The sequence below is a fragment of the Tinamus guttatus genome, unplaced genomic scaffold (genome assembly GCF_059628265.1).
Source record: "Tinamus guttatus ecotype Peru unplaced genomic scaffold, ASM5962826v1 Tinamus_guttatus_pri_ptg000203l, whole genome shotgun sequence".
NCBI classification, from domain to species: domain Eukaryota; kingdom Metazoa; phylum Chordata; class Aves; order Tinamiformes; family Tinamidae; genus Tinamus; species Tinamus guttatus.
Window position 1 is genome coordinate 1,394,798 of NW_028288737.1, and position 25,465 is coordinate 1,420,262.

Here is a 25,465-nt window from a genome sequence, read left to right on the forward strand (position 1 = left end):
ACTAAAAACATTTATTTCTGCTATTTATACCTGATGGATATCCAAATTATTCTGTCCCAAAACAAACTGGACAATTTCCTCCGTAGCTGAAAGCTGCCAGAAAACAGTTCACTTTAACAGACAGAATGGAAACCCTTATTATTTTTTCAAGCTTCAATTACAACAGTCTAAGCCAGAGACTTATGCAAACAAATTTTAAAATAGCCATTTGTTACAAGCAGCAAATTACCATGAACAATGAACTTGTTAGGAATCCCTTCTAGAAGTACGACACACACAAACAGGCTACCCAGCAGAAAATCTGTTAACAATTTTATTTCTTTTGTAATGTTAAATATTATGGGACAGGATTGTAAGGATGAAAAAACTCTCAACAATGCCTCACGAGGGATAAGAAAGAAATTCTGCCATGATATTAGCAAAGTAAGGTAAGGAGAAAATTTACACAGAAAGAGGCACCATTTCCCCCAGAATACCTCTTGTCATATTCCTGAATGAGTGGGATTAGCAATCTAATAAATCATTTTTCCAAGAGGTAACAGCAACAGATAAAATTTTAAAGGATTATTAAAATAACAGATAAAATTTTAAAGGATTATTAAAATAACATTTACAAGACTCTGAACAATTTTTGAACTCTTATTAAAACCACAGAAAGAAAGAACAATTCTTTATTTATGAATTTTCATAAAGGACTGAATGTGCAACTGACAGCTGCTATTGATGATTTAATGTACAATTTTGTCCTGTAGCCGAACAGTTTGTCTTTTTAAACTGCATTTTCTAACCGTGCGAGATCATTAAAGGCAAAGCCTGTTATGATGCTGTACACAAAAATGGTCGCTTGGGCCGTGGGGCCATTACTACCAGTGACGTGGTAGGTAAACAAATCTTTTTCTGGCCAAGGGAGAAAAAAAAAAAAAAAAAGAAAGGAAAAAAAAAAAAAGGAAAAGAAAAGCATTTTGCATGCTTCTCTCACTCATTCTTTCTACAAGATGAACTTCCCTAGAAAGAATCCAATGAAAATGGCTGCAATTACAACAAGAAGTGAAGGAAGAGAATTAGAGCCATTATCTCTGAGGGCCAAGGCTGTGGGTGATCCAGATTTTTCCGAGTGTGCTACCTTTCTGAGCCTCAAGCCTTCATCCTAAGGGGGAAAAAACAAAAACATACATGCAAAATATTTATGAATGTGCCTTCTTAATAATCACGAAAACCTAAATCAAAAGCCAATTTTACTCATGAGCACTTAATAAAGTCATTTGAAAAACAGTGTACAACACCAAAATCCGAAATAAATGTGAGGCTTGCAAACTACCATCTCAAATGACAAGATAATTCACCTATTTCTTTACTCCCACAGAAGAAAAATCCTTGAGTTCCTAGTAGGCACAATGAAGATTTTTGCTTTCACTTACACAGTAAGAATTACACAACAGTCATTCCTTAACAGTAATTTCCTTATCAGTTCCAAAATCAGTAATTTTGTGCTGTACTTCTTTAAGTGCTAGTATAACCAGAATCACAGGGTAAGAAGACAGCATTATTTCAGGATTCTTTAAAAGGCTTTAATGGCCACTGAAATTTTCAGGTATCCAATAACAAATTACACACAAAAAAACCTCCTCAAACTCACATATTGACTAGTCATGGGCTATTAGAATGGCAATAATATATAAAGCTACTGGAAAGTAATGTATTGTATGTTTACTACCTCTAGCCATTCATTTGTTTGTGCCAACTAACATTTTTTGATGCATAGTGATACTTCTTTAACTCTCGCTCATTTTAAAAATCAGTAATAGTGCAGTTTATTACAGTGAGCTACAAATTAAGACCGAAATAGACACAAAGTAACTGAGAGCACTCTTAAAGGGAGTGTCTTTACTGTTTTTTTTTTTTTTTTTTTTTTAAGAAAATGGTGCAGCTTCAGTATTTCATCCATAACAATGACATGATCTCCATCACTGAGGAATGGAGAGTATATTTTAAGTGTTTATTTTACTTGCACATATTCTTGCATCAGGAATCACTAATTCCCTGATCAGTTTATCAACATAACTTTTAGAAATAAACTTAGCTACAAATTCAACAGATGAAAGACTGCGCAAGAAGAGGTACAATAACGTAGCTAATAAGGGTAAGAGCATACACTGCTCAATACTTGTTCCAGCCAGTAAGAAAGGGTCTTCCTCAGTATAAACACAGAAGCAGAACCTACTCTCAGGTGCTGCTTTTCACCAGACAGCTTCTTAACTTCTGCTTAAGACCTTTACACTCCTCCACTATCTTCCCTGATTCAGTATCAAGAGAAATCCCATGTGGTTTTGGCACTGGTCCAGCTTGTTTAAACGTATTTTGACATTCTAGTAACTACACCAACTTTCTGAAATACTTTCTTAACTTCTGGAGATTAAACACCTTTATCAGCTTAATTATAAACCAGACCTTCCAATCAAGAAGGGGGCACCCACTTCAGTGGAAATATGAAAGCAGAACTTACTCTCAGGAGCCGATTTTCATCCGACAGCTTCATAACTTCTGCCTGAAGTCTTTTGCACTCCTCCACTAGCTTCCTTGTTTCAGTATCATTAAGTGAAACACTATGGGGTTTTGGCATCGGTCCATCTTGTTTAGATGTATTCAGGACTGGGGCAGATTTGCTTGCATCTATATCGTTCTACAAATATTAAGAATGGCTTGAGAATTTTACTTACCTAGAGAAAAATTATTTACAGCTTAAAATTGAAACAATCCAACTATTAATATAGATCAATGAGGTTTATATTTACAGTAATCTAATCCAAGGCTTGTTATCAGCATCAATTCTGATTAGTACAAACATTAAGACATAATATAAAATTGTACTGTCCACATGATGTCCCAAATGCCACTGAAACAGAAAGGAATATTCAATTTTTTTTTAAACACAGACCCCAGTAGGCACCCAAAAGAAAGCATACATGGAATACACAGTAAATACACAAAATGGCATTGGAACTCTCAAAAAAAAAAAAAATAGAGAAAGCAAACAATGCAGTAATAAAAACAGATGAAAGTAAAAGAGTAAAGAAAGTTGTTACAAACTAATTTGTTAAAACTAAGTAGTTATAAATTAATATGAAGCATGCATGCAAAAAGTATTTTGTACTTAGAGCACTTCATCCTAAAAGAAAACAAAGAACTGCACAAATATGGACCTTAAGCCTCAAAGCACTAAAATAAAAGATACTAATTTGGAATACAAGTGTGCAGCCACACAAAAGGCTGCAAGAAAGCCATAAATAAAATTAAGAATCCAGGTCCTGCAACTCCACTCAAAGCATACAATTATCTTCTGCAGACATTAAAAATCCAGTGGATTCAACTGCCATCATTTATAAAAACACAGCATTCATACAGCAATACTCTCAGACACTCTAATAATTATATTAGAGATTTAAGCCTCTATTCTTGCTTGATTTGCTCTCCAGCCACATCATTTAGACCATGACCACACTGCATCCTTCAGAACATCAGGAAGTAGCCCAAAGGAAGTATTAAATGGAAAAGAAAACTTATTAAAAGCTAACATACCTATGTAATAATAGGGCAGCTAAAAATAAAAAATAAAATAGAGTGATTTGCAAGAATTTCCTCAGTTCTACACAAATAGCCTAAGAGCCAAACCCTGCTACATCACACAGGTACTCCTAACGGGATTAAAAAAAAAAAAAAAAAAAAAAAAAAAAAAAAAACCACACACACCACCAGCATACTTACTCATGAGTAAGCAGGGCACAGTTTGATTCTTTTCTGTGAGTATGCTAGCTAGACAGGTTTCCTTTAATACTACCGAAATCTCCCTGGGGTCCTACGGCTCATCTCCCTGGAGCAAATCTGCTTCTTCTGCTCTCTGACCTCACTGACTGGTTCCTTCGTGCCAACCTTCTGGCTAGGACTGGTAGGCATCTGAAGAAAGTTGTTGATGACTGGAGTAAAATACTTGTGTCCTGGTGTAAGTATATCCTGAGGTGGCAGGTGAGCCTTATTCTCAAGACCTGACTCATTTCTTTTGGTAAGGTTTAAAAGAGCAGCTAAATCAATCGCAAAAGAATTAGGTTCTGCAACCTCATATTGCTACTTAGAAAAATATAAATACTATAGATAGGCAACAAATATGAAGATATCATTCACAAAAGTACAAAAGCTATTTGTTTTGTACAAAGCATTACATTTCTGACTACATTTTGGTCTAAAATGAAAAGCAATACAATTTCTCTAGCAACTGTAACTAAAAATATATTAATAAACAGAAAAAAGCCAAAGTGTTTAGGCTTTACAGATTTCACATTTAACACAGGCAGCTAACAGCTGAATAAATGCCTGCACTGCTTAAGTTATTACTTATAAAAAAATTACACCATCACACTCACATTTGGTCTAAAATATCCTTATATTACACTCAAAAAGGCATATTAAAAGAATAGTTGTAAAGGCAACCACTGACCAGCCAGCAGTCTTCATTCAGACCCTCTATGCATACAAATAATCACACAGTCTTATATAAATGGCTTCAGTAGCAACTTTACTCCAATATACCCTAGAGATTATTTTATAAACTTGACAGTGTTAAAAAAAAAAAAAAAAAAAAAAAAAAAAAAGACTCAAAGGCATGGAGGGAATAAGACTGTTTACAGAAATCCTGCATCAGCACTTTAATTCACAATGCTAAAAACAGCAGGGAAAAAAAAGAAACCGCACCACAGAATTTACAGGATTAAGAGACTATAAATCAGAATTTAGAGTTATCAAGGTAACAAAATGCTGATGGCACATTCTTCAAAGCTTGCACTAACTGACAGTTACCTATTACTGCAACTATAAGGAAATACAAAAGACTTCTGCAGTCTTGCCATAAAACTATCATCTCCTATGCAATTAGAAAATATTGTATTTGAAGTAAGGAAAACAGGAAGGAGGCAAAAGGATTTTTTGTCTGATATCCATACTTTCTACTACCTTTAAAGTTGTATTTGCATGTGTGTATATATACACATATACACATCACACATCCCTAGTCAGTACTTCCTTTTTTAAATTCAGCTGAATTAGAAACAGAATTTTTTAAACTAAAAGCACTTTGATTTACATCCTTTACTTTTTAAAGTCTAGTTTGCTATCCACAGATCATGCAGTGTTTAAGACTTTTTTGCACAGCAGTGTACAGCCATGCCTACAGAATGTCAGTTTTCAAACTTAAATTTAATACAACTCCCTCACTACATTTTTATGCACACTTACACCAGTGTAAAGTGGAATTCAGTTTCTCTCTAGAATTGCTAAACTGATCTTATGGGCAGTAAACTCAGACTGTGTAACACATTAACCAAACTTCTGTTAATGTTCCATTTGCCTTCTACGTAAGATTCATTTCCTCTGATTAAGGCAGGATTCCTTAAACAGCACAGCTTTGGCTTAACTTGCCAAAATTCAGCTTTCTAGAAAAGCCATTCTTAATGCTGGTTTTCTAGACTCTCTTCATTACATAGAAAGACAAGAAAAACAAACTTGCAGGTACCAGTTTTAGGCATATACCTTTGACACGTACTACAAGTTCAGCCATCAGCTGACTGCAGACAGATGCCTCAATTCTAATATTCCATGATCAGCTAGTTCAAAATACATGGCACTGGTACCATAAAGCAAGTTATAATAAATCATTAAGAATTCATTGTCAACATTGTATGAACTCACAATGGATCATAAAGGGCTCTAAGAGGCAGCCATCAAACAGTTAATCTTGGTGAGAAGATCAGGCCGCAGTGAAATTCAGAGAAAAATCACTGAGAAGCTGTATACTGTGCATTTCTAATTCAGTACAAACACCTACTATCCATTTACCTGACAATTTACATAAAACAAATCACATCTATAAAAAGCAACGTATCAAAGTTTCTTCCTTTTTTCTTACTTACCAGTTTATCATTTTCGTTGGGCATTTCAAACACACATCTCAACTTGGAGTCCATTAACTCATCAGGTTTTGCCTCTTTCCACTAAGACAACAATTTATATGGTTACTTAACATGTCAGACTTATAGAAATAGTGAACAGTTCCTGAACTTGCTTCTAGAATTCCCTGCATATAGCTGAATATTACCTTACCCTAGCTGCAATATGCTTCAAATAGGTTTGAATCTTTCTGTCCTACTGAAAATCACATTTTTACTCCTGTGGTTGCCTTAAATCTTTAGGCTCAGAGACTGAACTGAGTGCTGCAGCACTTCTGTTTCCAGTTGCTATTGGTCCTCTGAAGTTACCTTTAAGTTGCAGATCCTCAAGACCAAAGGATCCAACACTCTCAAAAAATCCTTGTATTTTTTTGTTCCTTTCTTCAGTGGTATTATTTGTACAGTAATTTATAACTACAATTACCAATTTCCTGCAAGATTGGTTTTGCAGTAGTCTATAATACATTGAGAAATCAGTTATTTGAAAGGTATTTCTAAAGCACATTTCTGAATCTTCACCAAATAGCTACAATTCACTTACTGCACATAACCAATAGCTATCAGAGTGTGATAAGTAAACTAGATCAACAAGAAAGAAAAATGTTATTTTTTTAGCTACATGCTTTAAAAGTTTTACAAAATATAATTCTATCCTATGTTTCAACTATCCTCTTCTACCTCAGACTACCAAAGTGAACACTGAACATACCTAGGGAAAAACAGGCAGTCCTTAAAACACTTTTTAGAGACAGCAGGGCATCATTCCCCTGGATCCAAATGTAGATGACTATGGGAGCCTGCCATAGCCTGTCTCTGCTAAAGGGGATGCTCTGACAACTGAAGGCTTCCCATTGCTGACAGCTTGGAAAGTCAAGGACTGGTATCCCAACTTCTGAACAAACATCCCATCCTACTAAGTCCCTAAATCTCTTTTTTCAAGATCTGCATCAAATCAATTTGTCCAAGAACTGAATCAACAGGACATTCTACAAAACAGAAAGTAGATCTGTCATGGGTACAGGCTTGAGCTCCTTGGATATTTTACAGAGGGACATGTCTTAGCCTTTTCAATACTTAATTCCTCAGAAACCCATTCTATGTTTCAAATAAACATTTCTTACACCAAATTTCACAGAGCTCATTTCATAGAGCTCCTTCAGGCCTTCAGCCTGTACATTTGTGGCATTCCTCCAATCTCAATCTGTTTATCCTCTTCCTATTAATTACATATAAGACTCAACTGCATAAAAAGGCTCATCATTTTAACACTGATCTTATCCAAGACTCATTACTACTTTCTTTCTGTTCACTATGCAAGCTCCAAGCACTGAACATGTACTTAATATTCAAAACACTGAATCACATTGGGAAGCCATTTTTTTTCAGAGAAAATCCTACTTTTTTCTCCTCAAAAATGAATCACATGTAAGTGATGCCTTTAACCTAACACCTAAGTCTTAAAGAAAAATCTACAGCAGTCATTCTACGTCATTTTTTACTCACCACTGCCTCCATATCTGAAATATTTGGTGGTGCATAGATTGTCTGTACCATGAACTTGTGTTTACTCTTCTCATTTGGGTCATAGTCAAAAGGCTGTAGCATTACTGTTCAAAAAAAAAAGAAGTGTAAGATTATGTGTTTCTTCAGCTAATCACTGTAGTAAGCATGCTATCCACTTCAGATTTACTTCTTAGTAGAGAGACACAAGTTAAAATGCAAAGGCAGGTCTGAAAATAGAGCAGAAACACAGTGTAGAAACAAGTTTTACAACTGTTAAAGATCTGTTAAAAAAAAATCCTGAAAGACAGACATACAAGAAAAGTAAACACTGTAAGATTTTCTCCATGCAATAAAACACATTTGGTGATTAATTGAATGGAAAAAAAAAATTACAAGATTTATAGTGCATATCACAACGGCTGCTCAGGGTAAAAAGGGAACTTACGTTAGGGCCCACGCAAGGAGGAAAGTTCAACCAATTTTTAAAAAGACACATTAATATAAGCAAGATTTGAAGTTACTAAAATACTTCATTCAAGCCACAACTATTACAGGACATCGTCATAAAGAAAAGAGGAAAAGTTGCCAGGGGTTTAATAACACCTCTTCAGACTGCCTTCAAATTCAGTGCACTCTCCCCTTATTTTTTAGTAAAAGGCTTATAGTGCTTAGTTACGGAATAACTACACAACATATTTTATTCAAGTTTTAACGAATTCTTAACTTTCAATAGAATCTGACAATATTTGCCTGAAATTGTTTCAAAATTTAGGCCCTTAGGTTGCTCAGTTCCTTTACATGCTTCATTTGAGACTGCAGTATTTGACATGCTTTCAAACAGTCTATTTGGAAAGGTTTAACCGCTGGATTTCCTTAATTCTTGATGTCACTGTTGTTCAAAACATAACTGAGCAAGCTAAGGGCCTCTTCCAACTGTTCCAATAGAACAATTCTTAGAGGTAAACCATGTCAACAGGCTACTGAATAGCAGGCAATACTTCAGTTTTCGTGCGCCATGGAAAGTGCTGGAACAACCTGAAGTGCAGCAAAGCCAGCTCTCCATCACTGAGGACTTCTTTTTATGCTGACAAAACCTTGAGTAAATCCACAGCTAAGTAACTTTGGTTTTTGACCACTTGGTCACAGCTGAAATTGACTGAACAGCAGCACAGGTAAAGACAATACACAGAATCAAAGAGCTCTTCAAGCTCTCATTAGGCTTTAAATAATCATGGCAAACCACATGAATATATGAAGCCACAGTTTTCAACATGTGCTCTTGGGATCACTGAATAGTTCTCAGATCACTTCTAGAGGGAACCAAAACAACTCTTGTTAAATTTCCAAAGCTGAAGGAGTTATCTCCGCAAAATTGATCTTAAAGGGGTCAGAAATCTAAAATTAGTTGGAAAGGAAAAATAGAACGTCACATTCTGAAAAGAAAAATCAACAAGCAATTACTATACATGATACAATAACAATTAAAGTATCATATTAAAGGGTAAACTATGCAAATCAAGAGTAAAGAAAAATGGGTCTTTCCAAATTAGTATTTTGGAAAAAAGAAAAAAATATATATATCCTATATCTAAAAATTAAAGAACTAGCTTGACTCTGAATCAGAATGATGCATTATAATGACTAAAGTTTATTTATTTAGTTTTGAACACGGAGTTTCAGTGACAGAGTCGTTATTCTCTATACAACTATGCAAGAAATAGATATTTCTAAAGTATATATATAAAGGAAGAAAAATGAAAAAAAAAAAAAAGTGCCGTATTTCAGGGAAGATATGTCTGAAAAGTATCTTAGGCTAAAGAACCATACGTAAGCTTCTGGTAGACAGAAAAAAGAACATCCAAGATCTACAGTTATCCGAACCACAGACTCAGTCAACACTACACTGTTTCCCTTTGTCGGTGAACCCGAAGTCGAAATACAGTTACACAAGTATTTGTAAAAGACCATTTTAAAAGGGGAACTATTTAAAGAACTACAAACACGGCAAACAGGCATGTTCACAGGCATATTCAAAGAACTACAAACAGGCAAATGGAATACTTCAATCTAATTCACTGAATAGGAACTCCAGCAATATCTTGATCATCAACTGCATCCGACTTTCCCTGAGGAAAGGTAGTTGACACCAAATGATTGTGGTCAAACAATCCACATATGGCAGGACAAAAGAGCTGAAAGTCGAAGTTCTAGTGAGAAATTAAGTCCACTTCGATACTGAAAACATTCCTTCAAGAAGTGATTTTTCAAACATAGTATGCTGGACTGTGCACAGAAAGCAGTACTGAAGTTTTACACAGTCACTCTCTGCATATTGTATGAGAATAGAGAAACAGTTTAAAGAAAGTTACTCCAAGGTTTTAATTAATCAAACTCAATTTTCCTGAGTTATTCCTTGCATCTTTTCAATCCATCAGCTGAAACAACTTGCCCAACTTTTCAACTACTGAACACTCTAAACATATGAAAATGAAAAGCTCTGAGAATTATTCAGTGTTCTCCTTTGCTTTGCTACAGCTTTTCAGGGGTTCTACAAAAAGAGTATCCACCTTAATTACACTGCTTTCAGCTACAGGCATTACACCTATGAGCCTCTAGATCTCCTACAGCCTATAAAACCACAACTTATCAAAAGCTGATTTTCAATCTCCAAGCTGGGAAACGTGGGGGGTCCGCAGGAACGTAGGACTCTCCTCTTGAAGTCCCTGGCTTGAGAATCTCAATATTCAGGAGATTTCTACCTCAGGATGATCAGGAGAATGATCTACGAAAAGCATTTACCAGGGCAAAATATGGGCACCTTCTCTTTTCCCAACTCTTTGGGAATGTTCACACCCGCAATCCCTAACATGCAGTCTTTCTGACAGTCCAGTATAAGCTTAAACCATTTTATGTCCATCTACCAAAATTCTGCTGACTGTCCAAATAAAGTATGCAAGCCAAACCAACATGGACTTTAAGGGAGGGAGAAGGAGGAAAAAAAAAAAAAAAAAAAAAAAAGATAGATAGATAAAAACCTATCATCTGGCCCCAGACTCATTCTCTGCTCTTCCCCTCCCCCCAAAAAAATAGATTAAAGAAAGGCTATTTCTATAGTCAAATGTAGTTGATTTTTTTCAACTCTAGCTCTATATAAAATAAGAGAAAATATCCTTCTTAGAAGTGATTTAATTGTTGCCATTTAACACAAAGTAATAAATGGGAAAAAAAATACAAAACTATAGAGTCCAGAAAACAGTTATCAATACTGTGGTCAAACCACCCTGCTATTCCAAACATACATATTTTTTAAATACCATAAGTTGTCAAATGTGAAACTTCAGAGTAGCCAAGCAATGTCCCACCTCATGATATAAGCAGGATAAAACTGAAGCAAAGGCACTGGTAATGTCACTCCTCATTTTCAACTTCCTTTCTGCCTTACATAGAGAACTGTGCAAAAAATGTGATGGTAAATAACTCTCGAGAGCAGATTTTCTTATATCACTGCAGCTCTACCAAAGTTAGTTGCACTAATAATGAACAGTTTTCATTTTGGAATTTAAAAATTTTAAAAAGCTGATGCATTCCCAAAAGTCTAAGATCACTATGAGAGAATTTCACAAAACCTCTAAAAACACATAACTTTAACTGAGCAGATGCATACCTGAAACAACAACAGACGATCCTGGATCAATAATTCCACTGTTTGGCCTCACACAGTACCGACGAGGCGCCGTGGTCTTCACTTTGAAGCATACTTTTCTATCTGATGGGTTTCGTAGCTTAAGATTTGTAGTTACTACATCTGTGAAGGGACCTGAAAAAATGGATTGCTTTTTTAATAAACACACATTTTTAGGAAAAGACCTTCGTACAGTACCAATAACTCTTAGAAGGTTGTTGCTGTCATATTATACTTTAAAAGCAGAAGAAAACGTATTAGGCACTTACTCTTTTGGTTACAACATATGTTTTAGCATTTTAGTTATGCTAATATCAAAATATTAGTATGAAGTATTGCAGAAAGCACATGTGAACGCTTTTCTAACAACAGTCACATGCTAAGTAAATTTTGCTGTATTTTTAGAAATAGAAACAAAATGTAGTCTTGAATGCTCTCTTTTTTTCTTTTTACTCTGATACTGAGATATCACATATCTGTTCTTGAGAATTCAACTGTATATTGTGTGAATGAACAACTACAGCCTTAACTGATGATGCACCATTTACACATAATCTCTAAACTCTATTTTTTCTAAAATAAAGATAGGAATGGTGACCTCTGAGGCTAAGATCAAGCAACAGGCAGGCAGCTGTACAAGCTCCTCTTCCAACAGAAATCACACGATACAATAAAGCAACAGCCTGAAACAAAGTAAGTGTTCTGAATTGCACTCATCTCCCTTAATACTTACAATATCTGAAAGCAAGACTGTGCAGGCACCAGAAACCAGGAACGGGATTTTTGTATAAACATGAAATTTATTTAGCAATTTTTAGTACATACATTTAGAAAGGGGGTTCTGGGTTTTGTTTGCTCATTTTGGGAAAACTTTCCATATAACAAGGCTTTATATATATATCTCTCCAAGCAAACATGAAGTGGTGCCCTCCCAGGACTATTTACAAAACTGCTTCAAAGCTTCTTGCCACTTGCCACTCAGTAGCTCATGCTGTATTCAGTCATATTTGCTTATAGAGCTTGATCCAAAATAACACCTGTGTCCCACAGAACCAATATCAAGTATCTGAAAATGCCTATAAATATAAGGCTGTCAATATACTCAGAATGGACCAAACATTTACTTTTAGAGCTATACAAGTATTTTTTTATGGTAGCTATTATGAAAATTTTATAGTCAATCTAAGCATTGCCTTGTAATCTAGGCACCCTACAGTGCCCGACTACACACAACACTTCGGATTTGGTTTGCAAAGCCTTTTTTTACTGCAACTCTAGACAACCTGTGGTTAAAGCAAGAAGAGGAAGCTCCAACTGCTTCTCAATCTTCATGAAAACTATTGCTAAAGAAATTCTCCTCAAAAAAAAAATCAAGCAAAACAAAGGCTTAGTTCAGAGGCTAATGTTGAAAGGCACTGCTATCAACAAAAGGAGCTACTTCATTCACAAATGGACTTATCTCAAAACATGGAAGGAGCAGTTTTTCGACACATTTCCTAGATACTCCCCACCCTCCCCCAACCAGCCTTTATCTTCAGCAACATTTTTTAGTATTTAATGTTTCTCCAAGACTGGACTGAAATCTTTTTCAAGGCCTACAGCACCCTTTTAACAACTACCTGCTTTCTAAGAGCCTTAACGGAAAAATCTATATAAAACTTCCCCAGACCCACAACTGTCCAATTTAATAAATAGCTGGTGACAGAACTGGTGCACAGATGGAAACAAAAAAGTAAAAATACTAAACTTCACTTTTTCTGGCAGAACCCAGCTCTTCAGGAAATGCAATAGCATATTGACAGCCCACAATGACCCGAGCATGGGCAGGCTGGAGAAAGACCTTCTGAACACAGCAAGCCACTAGGTATCTGCTAGCATCCAGCAAAGAAGCATAGTCTAAACTACATGATATAACCCGTGATGATGCAAATGTACCTATATTGAATAGTAAAGATCAGCTTAAAAGAACCTTTTCATTCTGTAGTATCCAAGGAAAAAGAGATGACAACAAATATCTCCTCTTGCCGGCAGTACAGAGCAAATAGGAAGAATTGTTGAGAACAGGAAAGGTTTTGTTATCAAAAGCTCAATTCTTAGAAAGTCAGAAAAGACTATCATGAGGTACACACGAGTGGCACAGAACAACACTGTCTAAAAGGAAAGAAGAATTTATCTTTGGATAGCATTACATAACATTTTCAAATAAAAGGCAAATAATTTATATAAAAATGAGCATACATTATTCAAAAATTCAAGAACAGGTTATTAACTTTAGTTTATGCTTTAAGTTTACCATTACTTTCAATTTAAGATGCTGAACTGTAACTGTTCCAAGATCTGATACTTATACAGTGTCTTCTGGCTGAGTCAGTCTTTCATGCCTGGAAGATAAGTCCATTTAATCTTCTGAAGTAGAAGCACGTCAGTGATTTGCTCTCCTTTTTGAGAGTCACACCAGGACAAGAACAAAGACACACTCAAAAAAATGGGCTGGACGTACAGAAAGCAGGTCTTTCCTGTGATGTAATGCAGGATAGTGACAACACTACTGAGAACTTAAAAAAAAAAAAAAAAAAAAAAAAAAAAAGTAGCTGGCTGAAGTATCCACTGTGATATAAGCAACCATCATATATATGTATTTATACACATAAACACAGATTGTAATGAAGTTGAAAGGAATGCATTTACTTCCCAGGGGACTTGGGGCAATAGCACAGCTTCTGATAGTCAGAGACTCCAGTTTTCCTTCAGCGTAGACAGGACACTGATGTCTATTACCTTCATGTTTTCCTTCATATGAATTTATACAGTTATTCTAAAAGCCTCTGAGAACACTGATATTTCATGTTATACTATTATACTACCATAACAGCATATTTATATATATTAAAAAAGAAAAAAGTATAAGGAGGAGACAAGTTGTCAGTGTTAAGCTGAAACTTGCATTTTGCAGATGAACTTTGGTCCCAATTGAAAACACTGAAAGACAGACATCTAGAAAAGAAGGGCTGGTGTTCAGTTGCCAAACTACCTTGATTGCCAGACCAGATAAAGGTAATCTTAAAAAATATACAAACACGCCTTCAAAATGCTTCAAATGGGTTTTTGTATTAATTTTGGATGTTCTTCAAAGGCAGAAAAAAAAACTTTGGTGGCATAAAGTAAGCCACAAGAGGAATGTCATTAGTTTCCTGCAATTACATTTTTAAAAAATTAATACTCATTCATTTGTGAAAATAACCTAATGAGATTCATAACATCTGTTGCCAGTGAACATCATGCATTTACTTTCCTCTTGAAATAACCAAAGGAAAAAAAAAAGAAAAAAAAAAAAAACAACATTCAAACATCCCATAAAATCACAAGGAAGAAAATTTCTAAACCTAACAAATCACCTGTTTAAATTATATTTGTAGTCTATGATGCATAACAGCTTAGGCCTCATAAATTAATGCTTTAACATTAGAGGTCTGAATCACCAGGAATAATCAGTACATGAAATTTCAAGATTAATAATATCTACAAATAATCATGGCTTTCAAGTACATATCCATATATTACATCAATACTAGAATCTTTCGCTTCTTGCTATGGCGCTTGCAAAATTGCTAATAATTCTAATCCACCTGCACATGTCAGAATGCCAATATACGAGAGAGCTGACACACCTGGTTGCCTGGAATCTATTTTTTACAGTTGTACAGTTGCGTGTTGTGTGTCTTGCTTATCATGGGCAAGAACAGATTTTACTCAAGCTCCCCACCATGACACTTTGTCAACATTCATGCTAACTATGCATATCACAGATCTTTCCTTTAAGGAGGGCGTTCAGAGAACATCCACTCTTCAATCCTAAAAAAGCTTGTCTACCTCTGCCCAAGGGACACACAGCTCATGAACAACCCACTTCCGGGTTATCAGAGGTGCTTGCACAGATGTGACATGCACACCTTACCGGGAACAGGTAGCAAGAGAAATGGCCATCAAAATCTTTTGCTTGCCCCTCAGACGTGGAAAAGACATAAATACCCTGGAGCTTCAAACTTGACAGAGCAAAGATTGTTTTCTTACAGTTTCTTCCAGATTCATCCATTTGTTATTGACCTGTCATTGGTAACCAAAAAAGCCAGTGAAAATGAAATGACATCTATCCAAGGGCTGATTACAAGCACAGATGGGAACCATGAAATCTGGCAAAGAGCATGTTTGTCAGTTAATATATTGGATAAAAATGCAGACTAAAAAAAGGAATACCTTGCATTTTATGGTAGGTATGGACAAAGGCTTCCTAAGCAATAAAAAAGTCACTATTAATAACATGGTATAACATAAAGTAACTTGAACCAGAGTTACTGTCTGTATTTAGTTTCAGTTTTAAAACTAACAGCCTAGATCCAATCACGTGTCCATTATTTATTTTTTATTAAAATCTCCATTATCCCTTATTTAGAAGTGAGCATTTAAATAAGTGTCATTAGTAACGTTAGAAAAGCTTGTTAAACTTAACCACCACATTAGTGTAAATTCTTTATCTGCAATTTAGCTTTATTTCATTATAGCGTTTTTCTTACCAAATACATAGTACTCCATATAAAAAACATATTAAAAATGATAGTTTATAATTTTATTAGGATAGTCTTAAGAATCTAATGACAAAAGGTTTTAGCGGCACCAAAGTTCCATGGCCTGATGTTCAATATATCGCAACTTAGGACATTCTCAAATATGAAACCTCCAGTTAGATAAATCTTTCTGATCTGAATTGCATCATACAAAATACTCTTCAAAGTACATAGCAGCAATCAGAACACAGGTAATTATTTCAGATGACAGCTGTAATGACTCACAGCATTCCAAGGAAATCAGACTTCCTGCAGAACACCTGACCAAAGGCAGTTATCCAACACTTCCCCCCTACGCTATCTCCCCCCCGCCGCAGGAACTTGCTACCAACGCTGTCAGGCTCAAATACTAAACACAAGGCAAAAAATTATTGTGATTATGGCCATTTTCCTTGCAAATGGCAACCCAACAACATAACAAGGAACTTTTTCCCCCCTTTATTTACATTTCTCCCAGTACGGGCAGAAAATTTGTTTTTTTTTAAAAAAATAATAATAATAATACACACCCCCAAACCAGTTCCAGGTGTTTAGTTTTTAGACGGTGTCCAAGTTTACTTGGCATAGAATAGAGACCAGTCTAAAAAGGCTGAGATTTAAATTTTCTCTAGACAGGCCTAGCTAATATTGGAACAGCTCCCAAAGGCATTAACAGTTCAGTTCAATTTCAGAGCAGAACTAAAGATTCCAGTGACCTTCCATCCAGAAGTAAAAGGTTTCTCTGGATCCACGGAGTACCAATCTCCATTTCCCAAGCAGAGCACATCCTACTGCTACTCAGGAAAAAATTAAACATGTGCTTTAAATAAAAGTTGTACTCTATCTTTTCACTCTGACATAGTCAAAATCAATTCCCTCATTATCGTCACGTCTATAGTAATGAGCTAAGCTAGCGCAACTAGCGCATTTTTTCCAAAATCTGATCGCTCAACTCTCTAGAATTACTTGGAGTTCTAAGTTGAGCTGTAACATGCAAGTGAAGTGATGTCTGGCAACTATCCAAAATAAACCCAAACTATTTTTATTTTCATTGGTATATGAGATTTAGGGTCCATATTAAATTGACAACACACCGCTATGAATTCTAATTATGGACTTCACACACAGATTAATTTTTTCTATATACATGCTTTTTAATTTCATGAATAATCCTTCTTATAAAGAAAATTTAAAGCAAAACTACTTATATCAGTTAAGCCTTTCTTACATCTTGGAATATATCATGACTTAAATGACTTAAGCCTACAATTAAGTATTACCTTTGTCCGAGCAATCCCTTTGGAACATCATAACCTGGTAACCTACGAGGAACCTTCTAAACGGCCTCCTTAAACCAACTGTTTTGTAAGACGGCATCTGATCAGTGTTCTTACTCACATAATTTAGTAAAAGGTTGGTTCAGACTCACATGATTTAGATTTGAAATTCAAATAAAGTATATACAGATTTATATATTCATGGATGCTTGATGCTAATTCATTTTTGTACCAGTCCTACACCCTTCAGCCGACATGGCTTTTTCTCTTCTCTAGCACTCACCTCTAATATATTTATATATAGCAATCAGATCCCATTTCAACCTTACTTTTACTGAGGTGAGCAAGCCAAACTTCTACTTTATTTACATTAGTCATTTTTTCCTTACACTATTCCTACTTCAGTTCATTTTCTTGGGACTAGGCATCTGACCATATACCTGGTATCAAAGCTTCATTAATACTTTCCTCGATACAAAATCTAGGTATTAATGGTCTAGGGTATCACATTTGCCCCTTTTCACAAAGCATCACATTCACAATAAGCCTCTGATAAGGCACTATGCTCTAGTCTTAGTCTGGCTTCACTACTTCCAGATAAAACGAGCCAAGAATCAAAAAATTCTATTAGTGGACATCAAACACTTTTTCCTCCCCCTCATTCATCGTATCTCCAACTTTGCATTACCAACAAGATCCACGAACACAATCCTACTTGTACTAAGATACTAAAACAAGCTCAAACCGAAATCCAATCCTTGAGAAACTTCTTTACTAAGCTTCCAGCAGGCCCATACTTTGTTGCAGTCTGTTTTATGGATTGTGCCTACAACACCAAGCTCCTTCCACCTGCAACTTAATTATTAGTTTTGCAGTTATGTATCAAATAATTTAATCACATGCAATAAAACCAGCGTTCAGATTGGATTTTGTTGGGCTGCTACAGGGAAAGGCGGAAAGCCCAAGAGAAGAGACACAGCTAGAGAAGCTAAGATTGGGGCATGCACCCAGGACACTCGGGCTTTTTATTCCACGTTCCATTTACTTCCATGTTTTTAATTATATTTTTTCATATTGTCAAGGTCAGGCCTTTTCAGGCATTCAGATATCAAATTAAAATTTAATCCAAGTGTAACCACACTTAAAAATAACATACAAAAACTGATGTGACTGTCACAGGTAAGCAACTTTCTTTTTCATCCTTGTACATGCTATTAAAAACCAAGTGCTGAATCCTATAACAGCATCTTCTGCAAAATACACTTCACTATCAAGACCTTGTTCATATAGAAATGAAGTTAAAAATATTTAATTCGCATAACCAAGTTCTAAATGAATACTTTCAAACTGTAAGATTAAATGTGACATCTACATTTCCAAGTGATTTACAATGCAATGAAATAACAAAATACCAATTTAGCAAGACACAAAACTTCATGAGAAGCTGAAGAGGCTGAGGTGATTAGAAATCATAAAACATCTTACTATCTTAAGGAAAACATAGATGCTGAAATCTAACGTTTGTTTCTACATTTCTGTTTTCAACAAGTGCCACATGAGAAACAACACCCTCATAAAAAATTTTAATTTTTTTTTTTAAACAAGACATTAGCATATACGCATTTATCCAGCTCGTTTGATGAAAGCAGTCTTCAATTTTGACAGCTTTCACATTGGAAGATGTAGTATTTTTCTCATCAGTGAGCTTTATCCCCTCACTTTACATACAGCAAGTTCTCTCCAGCAGCCTTTTCCAATTTGAACGTATGGCTTCCAAGCGGTGCATGTTATAACCCTTTAATCACTGATGCTCACAAAAATCTGGTTAACAAACATTTCCAGAAGACGGGCAGAAAGTAGAGCAGATTCAGAAACCACATTGGAGACAAACCAGGAGCAACCTTCAATACTACAATGGCCCATCAGTAAGATAACCATTCAGATCTACTACCCAACTCATTTAACAGCTTTTCTTGTTCATGATACAGTTCTATTTCTCAATTTGACCTTTAAACAATGATATAGGACGCATATGTGATGTAATATTTTTACAAAATTAATTGTATGTTTATAGTGACCTCAAACACTTGATTAGTTTATCAACAAGCACAATGAGTAGGCACTTTGTCGTAACTGTGTGTAAAGGTGAAACTTTTACACTGATGACCAGAGAAAAAGCACGGGGAGGTTCAGACAGTGTGTGCCTGTTTACTGAAGGTGCAATATTAATAAAATCGAGTTCTATTCATTGCAAGGCAAGGACAACACATCTAAATCTTTACTGCTGTGTTCTTCTATGCTTAAAGTGAAATCATACATACCTGAATATTAAAAGCCAGGGAAATAAATTAAAGAGACAAACTTGATGTGCCAAAATATAGTCTGATACATACAATACACCGGGCTTGACAGATTAACCCAAGCTCTTTTTATTAGCCAGTTTCAAATGCGGCCTCACTTTGAGGTACAGGCTTAAGAATTACCACATCACCTCATAAGCAACAAGCCTAAAAAAATAAAATAAACCTCCTCCATTCCATCCCTCAATGCATTCACACTAATCACTGTCTCAAGTTTAATTTTATGATATGCATTAATAAAAAGTATATATTAACAAATAATCTATGTGAACAAAGAATTGATGAACAGAAATACAAGAAGACAAAATAATGTCAGTAATCTCTTCCAATTTAAAAACAAAATAAAATAAAGACTACTTGTTGAATACTGGGATTCAACATAATGAGATATTCGAGCTTTCTTGTTAAATAATATTTGTTTATAGCCACAGGGAAGGAGGAAAAAAAAAAAAAAAAAGGAGGGGGAAAGAATCATTCTGAAGTGTCAAAAAAGTCACAACTGTGCCAGCATTCATTTACAACCATTTCCCGTCCTCCCTCCCCACAACATACACCTCCTGCATTCTCACTGCTTAGTTTCAAAAAATACTATTTTAATTTCCTGGTATCTTCATTCAGGAAGATTTTCTGTCCATCTAAGAAAGCCAGAGAAGCCAGAATGCCACAAACTTACCAGTACTTTCAGCAGTGTGAGAATAGGGTGTAAAATTTGACCTAATCAAGACGCACTCAAATAAGGCAGTTACATCACATTTAAGGAGTTCAAACTCTGCCTACACTAAAAGATATCCTGGGCCAATTTTGGCAACCGATCTTGAGGGCTGAGGATGGATTTAACAGTGAGCTATTTTTACATTTCAATTCCACCTTCTCAATTTGCAGTAACATACTGTTTGTGTACCAATAGCAGCACAGTGATTATTTTATAATCTACACCAATATTTTTGTTTTATTTAAAAGGTCATGGGCACTGGCACTTCAGAATGAGCTGAAATATTACAGTGAAGGACTTACTACTTTACCTGAAAATAGCTATTTGAACATATGCAGGCTGACAAATGATTTTATGCACTAACAATCCTAGATGAAAAACCTAACTAATTTCTGATTAACAATCATCAGTTATACTGATCACTTCCACTAATTCAAAGCATCAAAGGGAAAATTATTTGGACATTGACATGTTTTAGAGTTAATTTCAAGCTACATATTTCTGACACTTCAAGCATCAATGTGATAAAAACATTTTTAAAAAAATGGAGAATTGTGGCTCCCCACTTCACAAAAAGCAATGCAACTGGATTTCGCATACTTGTAAGAAGAAACTTCAGTAAAGGATAACCATTGAGAATTGAGAAGATTTCATAAAATCTGGAAATATTCCCAGTCAGACACCTTTGAATTACTTGAAATAAATTCTGAACACTGTTTACTAAGCTCACAAGGCTCATCAAATCAATTAGGGTTGATTTCCAATTAGGTGTTGTAAAAGCATCTCTTATGACTGTTACAAAGATTTGGAGAAGCTTTTGTAAAAAGGACAATTAACCAAGACCAACTTAAATGCAAACTACTTAAAAAGGTAAGTGGCTTCTTTGGTTTAATGAAGACCCCTTGAAATTCCACAATAAGGCTGGAAAGCTTTAAGTTGAAATTTGCAAGTACTGCTACTTATTTATATAACTAGTTAAATATGCATATATATAATATACACTTACAAGGAATCAACTGCAAACTACAGCAATATTTACTACATCGTGCTACAGACAATGATTGTATGCACAAGACATGAAAAGACCCTAATACTAGAAGCAAAAGATGTTCCACTTGCCAAGTTAGTTGCTTTTGAGTATCTCGTATTTCAATTCTTCCTATGCAAATCTAAACAAACCCAATTTCAGATTTGGAAAGCTAAACAAAATGTCTACAAAAGAAAACAAACCTAAAGGAGTAATGTAGCTTAAGACCTGAATACAAGGACCATGCATCAGTTTCCCAGTGCGTCTCTGAAGCAATATTCTGTATCCTATTCGCTGTCTCTTTTCTATCCCTTTAAGGATATTTATCTCCCTTCCAACATCTGCACAATATTCTGAATCGTACTCATTTGTTACACAGTTTTCTTTAGGTATTTCCTGACAGTTCCACAATCCAAAGAAACCTTCCTATAACAGAAAAAAGAATGAGATAATCATGCTCAAAGAAAATGCTATTAATGACTGAGATTTCTAGGAATGCAAGATACTACAAATACAGGATTACCCATTTCTGTCTGTGACTGAAAGCCTGGAATGAGTTAACCATCATCGGACACCTTTTTAGACCTCCCTCTGAATTGTGTGGAATGAAGTTCAGCACAAATGCTTTATAACCCTCGTTTTTGCCGATGAGTAACTTAAAATGAAGAAGAGATTCACCAAGCAAACACAAATTTTAGATTTTGCCAAAAGTTGCTCCAGTCCTCCTTACTTCTTCATCTAAGCCACAGTTGGCATAAAAGCACACTAACAATTATTATCCCAAATGCCAGCAAATCCAAATAAAACCAGAGTAGAAAGTATGAACCACTCTCTGAGGCAAGAAAACCAAAACAACTATGTTCTTCCACTCAGATCTTTAGACTTAAACCAGGTCTGTTACACAAACATCATATCATCAGCATTAAGTCAACCACGGACAATTGTCGCAATAAAAGAACTTTGGACAATCAGCTATGCTGAAGTAGTAATTTTTTTTTTTAAGCGAAGTCATATGATTTTCTACATAGTTACACTTATTCAGAGGCATAATATTTCTCACTAGCCAATCTATTTATTTTAAAAGATAATACTCAGAACCTCTATCTATCAATCTCATACTCTTCAATACAATACTTTAGAAATGAACTACTGTTCGTAGCATACAAACCTTTTTAAACATCTCAGAAAAATAAGCAGTTAGAAGATACTTATTGAGAGAACCTCTGATGTCCTTCTTGTTCTATAGGGTATTAAAATGTTGCAGTCTCATTATGATTTGTGTCTTGGTTTCTCTTAGCCTGTTCTACTGCAATTTTCCTAGCAGATGCATTAGCCAGAAACCAAAGCTCAGGCCTAAAGAATACATGTTGTGTACTACAAACACATAAACAGGCACCCCAATAAACACTATTGACTGACAGTTGCTTCATACAGAGCTCTAATCCAGTATTTATTTGGCATTCCTTATATCAACAGTTTGTTATGTATCACAAATACAGCTTACTTTCAGCTTGAAGACACTCTCCTTGCAACCTTCAAGCTAGACATGGCTTTTTTGTTTTTTTTTTTTTTCTTAAATACGTGAATTTTAAATACATGAATTTTCCACTGACTTCCTCTTGCAAGAAAAGCACAGTCTATTGAAATTTCAAAGGCAGCCAAACCTGGCAGCATTTTAGTAACACCAATGCAAGTGGAAGGAGGAAGAGAGAGGAGAAAAAAAAAAAAAACCCACCACTTTCACTACAGTTTTGGCTCTACCTGTGAATGTGCAATTTAAAAATTGAAGCTGTCAAAAACTAAGATATGTGATCCAACAAATAAACTACTACAGTTTTGCCTGCACTTGAAATTCCAATACACTATGCTTTTTTTTTTCTTTATCTTTCTGATAAACCAAATGTAAAATTTATGAAAGCCAGGTCAATCAAAGGTATTTGGGAGGAATGCAATGTTGCACTGTAAAATAAATACTCATTTACTCTAGATGACCATTAAAAAAGAATGCACCATAAAGTGGGTTTTAACCCCCTAACATAACATAAAAATGAGCTTACTGAAAATAGAAAATAAAGTAGAAAATTTTGCAGGCTTAACAAAGTGCATACGCAGACACCGTTCTAAAACTTAAAATGTAAGTTCAGAAGAACTGAACACTGAAAAAAATATATATAGAATGTATTAAAAAAAAATCCTGTCAAGATTTTTTTCGACGGCCATTATTTATTTATTTATATATATATATATATGTATACACACACAGAGTGAACAGTGAAAGCTGGATATTACATCATGGGGCTTTTTTTTTTTTTAGATCCTTACTTTTCAAGATTTCCTCTTAAGCTTTGAAGAGGAGCTGTCCTTTCACAACTAATTTGTGATTTATTAGGAGCGGAAAGAAAAAAAAAAGAAGTGATAAAGCCTATCTGGAGCCTATTCCGACAGGCACATCTCCCGGCGCTCACAGTCATAAGGCTGGCGTGAAACACCTGGAACACAGGAACTTCGGGCGCGTGCAAGGGAAACCCTGCCCGAGTCTGAACGGCGGGCGCAGGGGGCGGCAGAACGGGGTGCCGCTCTGGAGGCCGGGCTCCCTGAGCGGGAGGCTGCGAGCACCGGGGCGCATCACCCGCTGCCCGTGCCAAGCGTGATGGCGCAAAACACCGGCACGGGATCGGCGGCAGTTAAGAGCCGGCCTCGGAGAGGTGCCAGAGCGTGGGAGAAACAATAACAATAGAAAAATTGGAATAATAAGTAATAAATAAGGCCCGTCGCGAAGGCAGCCGAGGCCCTCTCGGCCCCGCTGCGGTGACAGGGGCGAGATCCCCCCGGGCAGGAGGCTCCTCCCCGGCCGGGCCGCGCGTTTGGCGGGCGCGGGGGCCGGGGCGGGCGGGGAGGAGGGAGGCGGCCCCGCGCCCCCCGGCAGCGCCGCGGTTGCAGCGGGCCCCGGCGCTGCCGCCGCCTCGGACACGCTCGAGGCGCCGCGGGAGCCCAAGATGGCGGCGGCGGCGCCCGCGCACCGGCTCCGCGCCGCCCCCTCCCCGCGCCGCGGCGGCCCCGGGCGAGCGGGGAGGCGGCCCCGCTGCCCGGCCCCGGCCCTGCGCGCGCGGGCTCCCCCTCACCTTTGAATTTGAGGTCGGTGGGCGGATCGAGCACGAGGATCTGCTCGTGCTTCGCCAGAGCGCCGGCGGCCGCCATCTCGCTCGCTCGCTACCGCGGGAGGAGCGGCGGGGGACGGGGAAGGGGGGCGGGGGGAGGAGCGGGACGGGGAGGCGGGGAGGCCGCGCGGCGGCGCCGCTCCCTCGCAGCGAGGGCAGGCGGCGGCGGTGGCTGCTCGGTGCTAGGGCCGAGGACCGGTCGCCTCGGCTCGGCTCACCACAGCCGCTGCGGGCGGTGCTGCACCGCGCGGCCTCGCCAGGCCCGGCTCGCGGCCGCGCTCAGCAGCCCGGTGGCGGTGGCGGCACCAGCCCCTCCGCAGGCACGAGGGCGGCGGCGGAGGCGGCGGCGGGACACGGCGCGCATGCGCAGCGCACCTCGCTCCCCCCGCGCCGGTTGACAGTTAGCGCCAGCGAGCGGCCCCGCCCCGCCCCTCCCAGCCGCCCCCGCGCTGGAGGGAGGGGGGAGCGCCGCGCATGCGCCGCTGCGTGGCGGGGGGAGGGGGGCGGGCCACGGGCTCTGCGCGCTCTGCCGCTAAGCGCCGCGGGGGGAACTACGTGTCCCGACGTGCCCCGCGCGCGCGCGCGCCATGCCGGGAGCGGTGGTTCCCCGCGGGGCGGGGCGGCCGTTGGCGCTAACGCGGTGCCGAGATGGCGGCGCCGCCCCGGGGTGGTGGCGGCGGTGCCGCCTGGCCCGCCGGCCCCTGCAGAGAGGGCTCGTCCCGCAGCGCTGCAAGGTCATCCCGCAGCCACGGCCCCTGCTGCGCGCGGAGTACGGGCTGTTGGCCACCCTGCCGTGCGCTCCTCGCGGGTTCCCAGCGGCATCTAAAGCCCTTGCAGTTCCCGGCTTTGCTGAGGCCAGCGGCCCTGGAGGTGCCTGTCCTGAAGAAAAGGGCGGGCAGGCCACACTGCCAGCTGCTGTTTTCCTGTCCCCAGTAGGTAGAGGATAGTGGCAGTCAAGGTGTCCTGGATAGACGAGTTCCCCTGAAAATGATCCTCAGTGCCAAGCCAGCAGTGAGGAGGGACCCACGCCAGGCTAGGAGCAGGGCAGCAGCACTCAGGAACAAGAGGGTGAGAGCAGAGCAAACCAAAATGGGGGAGACAGGAAGGGCATCTCCCACCTTGGTTCAAGATAGGTGGCAGAGAGGCACTAGA

General features: G+C 38.0%; 1 protein-coding gene across 1 annotated transcript; it reads right to left on the reverse strand.

The window, feature by feature from the left end:
• Window positions 1-655: 655 nt before the first annotated feature.
• VAPA (VAMP associated protein A) lies at window positions 656-24,419 on the reverse strand. The gene is made up of 6 exons (XM_088524073.1): window positions 24,278-24,419; window positions 11,161-11,313; window positions 7,497-7,600; window positions 5,958-6,038; window positions 2,504-2,680; window positions 656-1,147 (listed from the first exon to the last, which is right to left on the reverse strand). Exons 1-6 carry the CDS (start codon window positions 24,351-24,353, stop codon window positions 989-991), a joined length of 750 nt encoding a protein of 249 aa, XP_088380199.1. The 5' UTR covers window positions 24,354-24,419; the 3' UTR covers window positions 656-988.
• Window positions 24,420-25,465: the final 1,046 nt, after the last annotated feature.

Bases quoted from the DNA above. Each gene is read 5' to 3' on its own strand.
- VAPA (XM_088524073.1), bottom strand. From the start codon at position 24,353: ATGGCGGCCGCCGGCGCTCTGGCGAAGCACGAGCAGATCCTCGTGCTC. The intron at 7,601-11,160 runs GTATGCATCTGC...TTTTTTGAACAG, and splicing joins ATCGTCTGTTGTTGTTTCAG to TAATGCTACAGCCTTTTGAC. The intron at 2,681-5,957 runs GTAAGTAAGAAA...TAATATTTGTAG, and splicing joins CCAACGAAAATGATAAACTG to AACGATATAGATGCAAGCAA.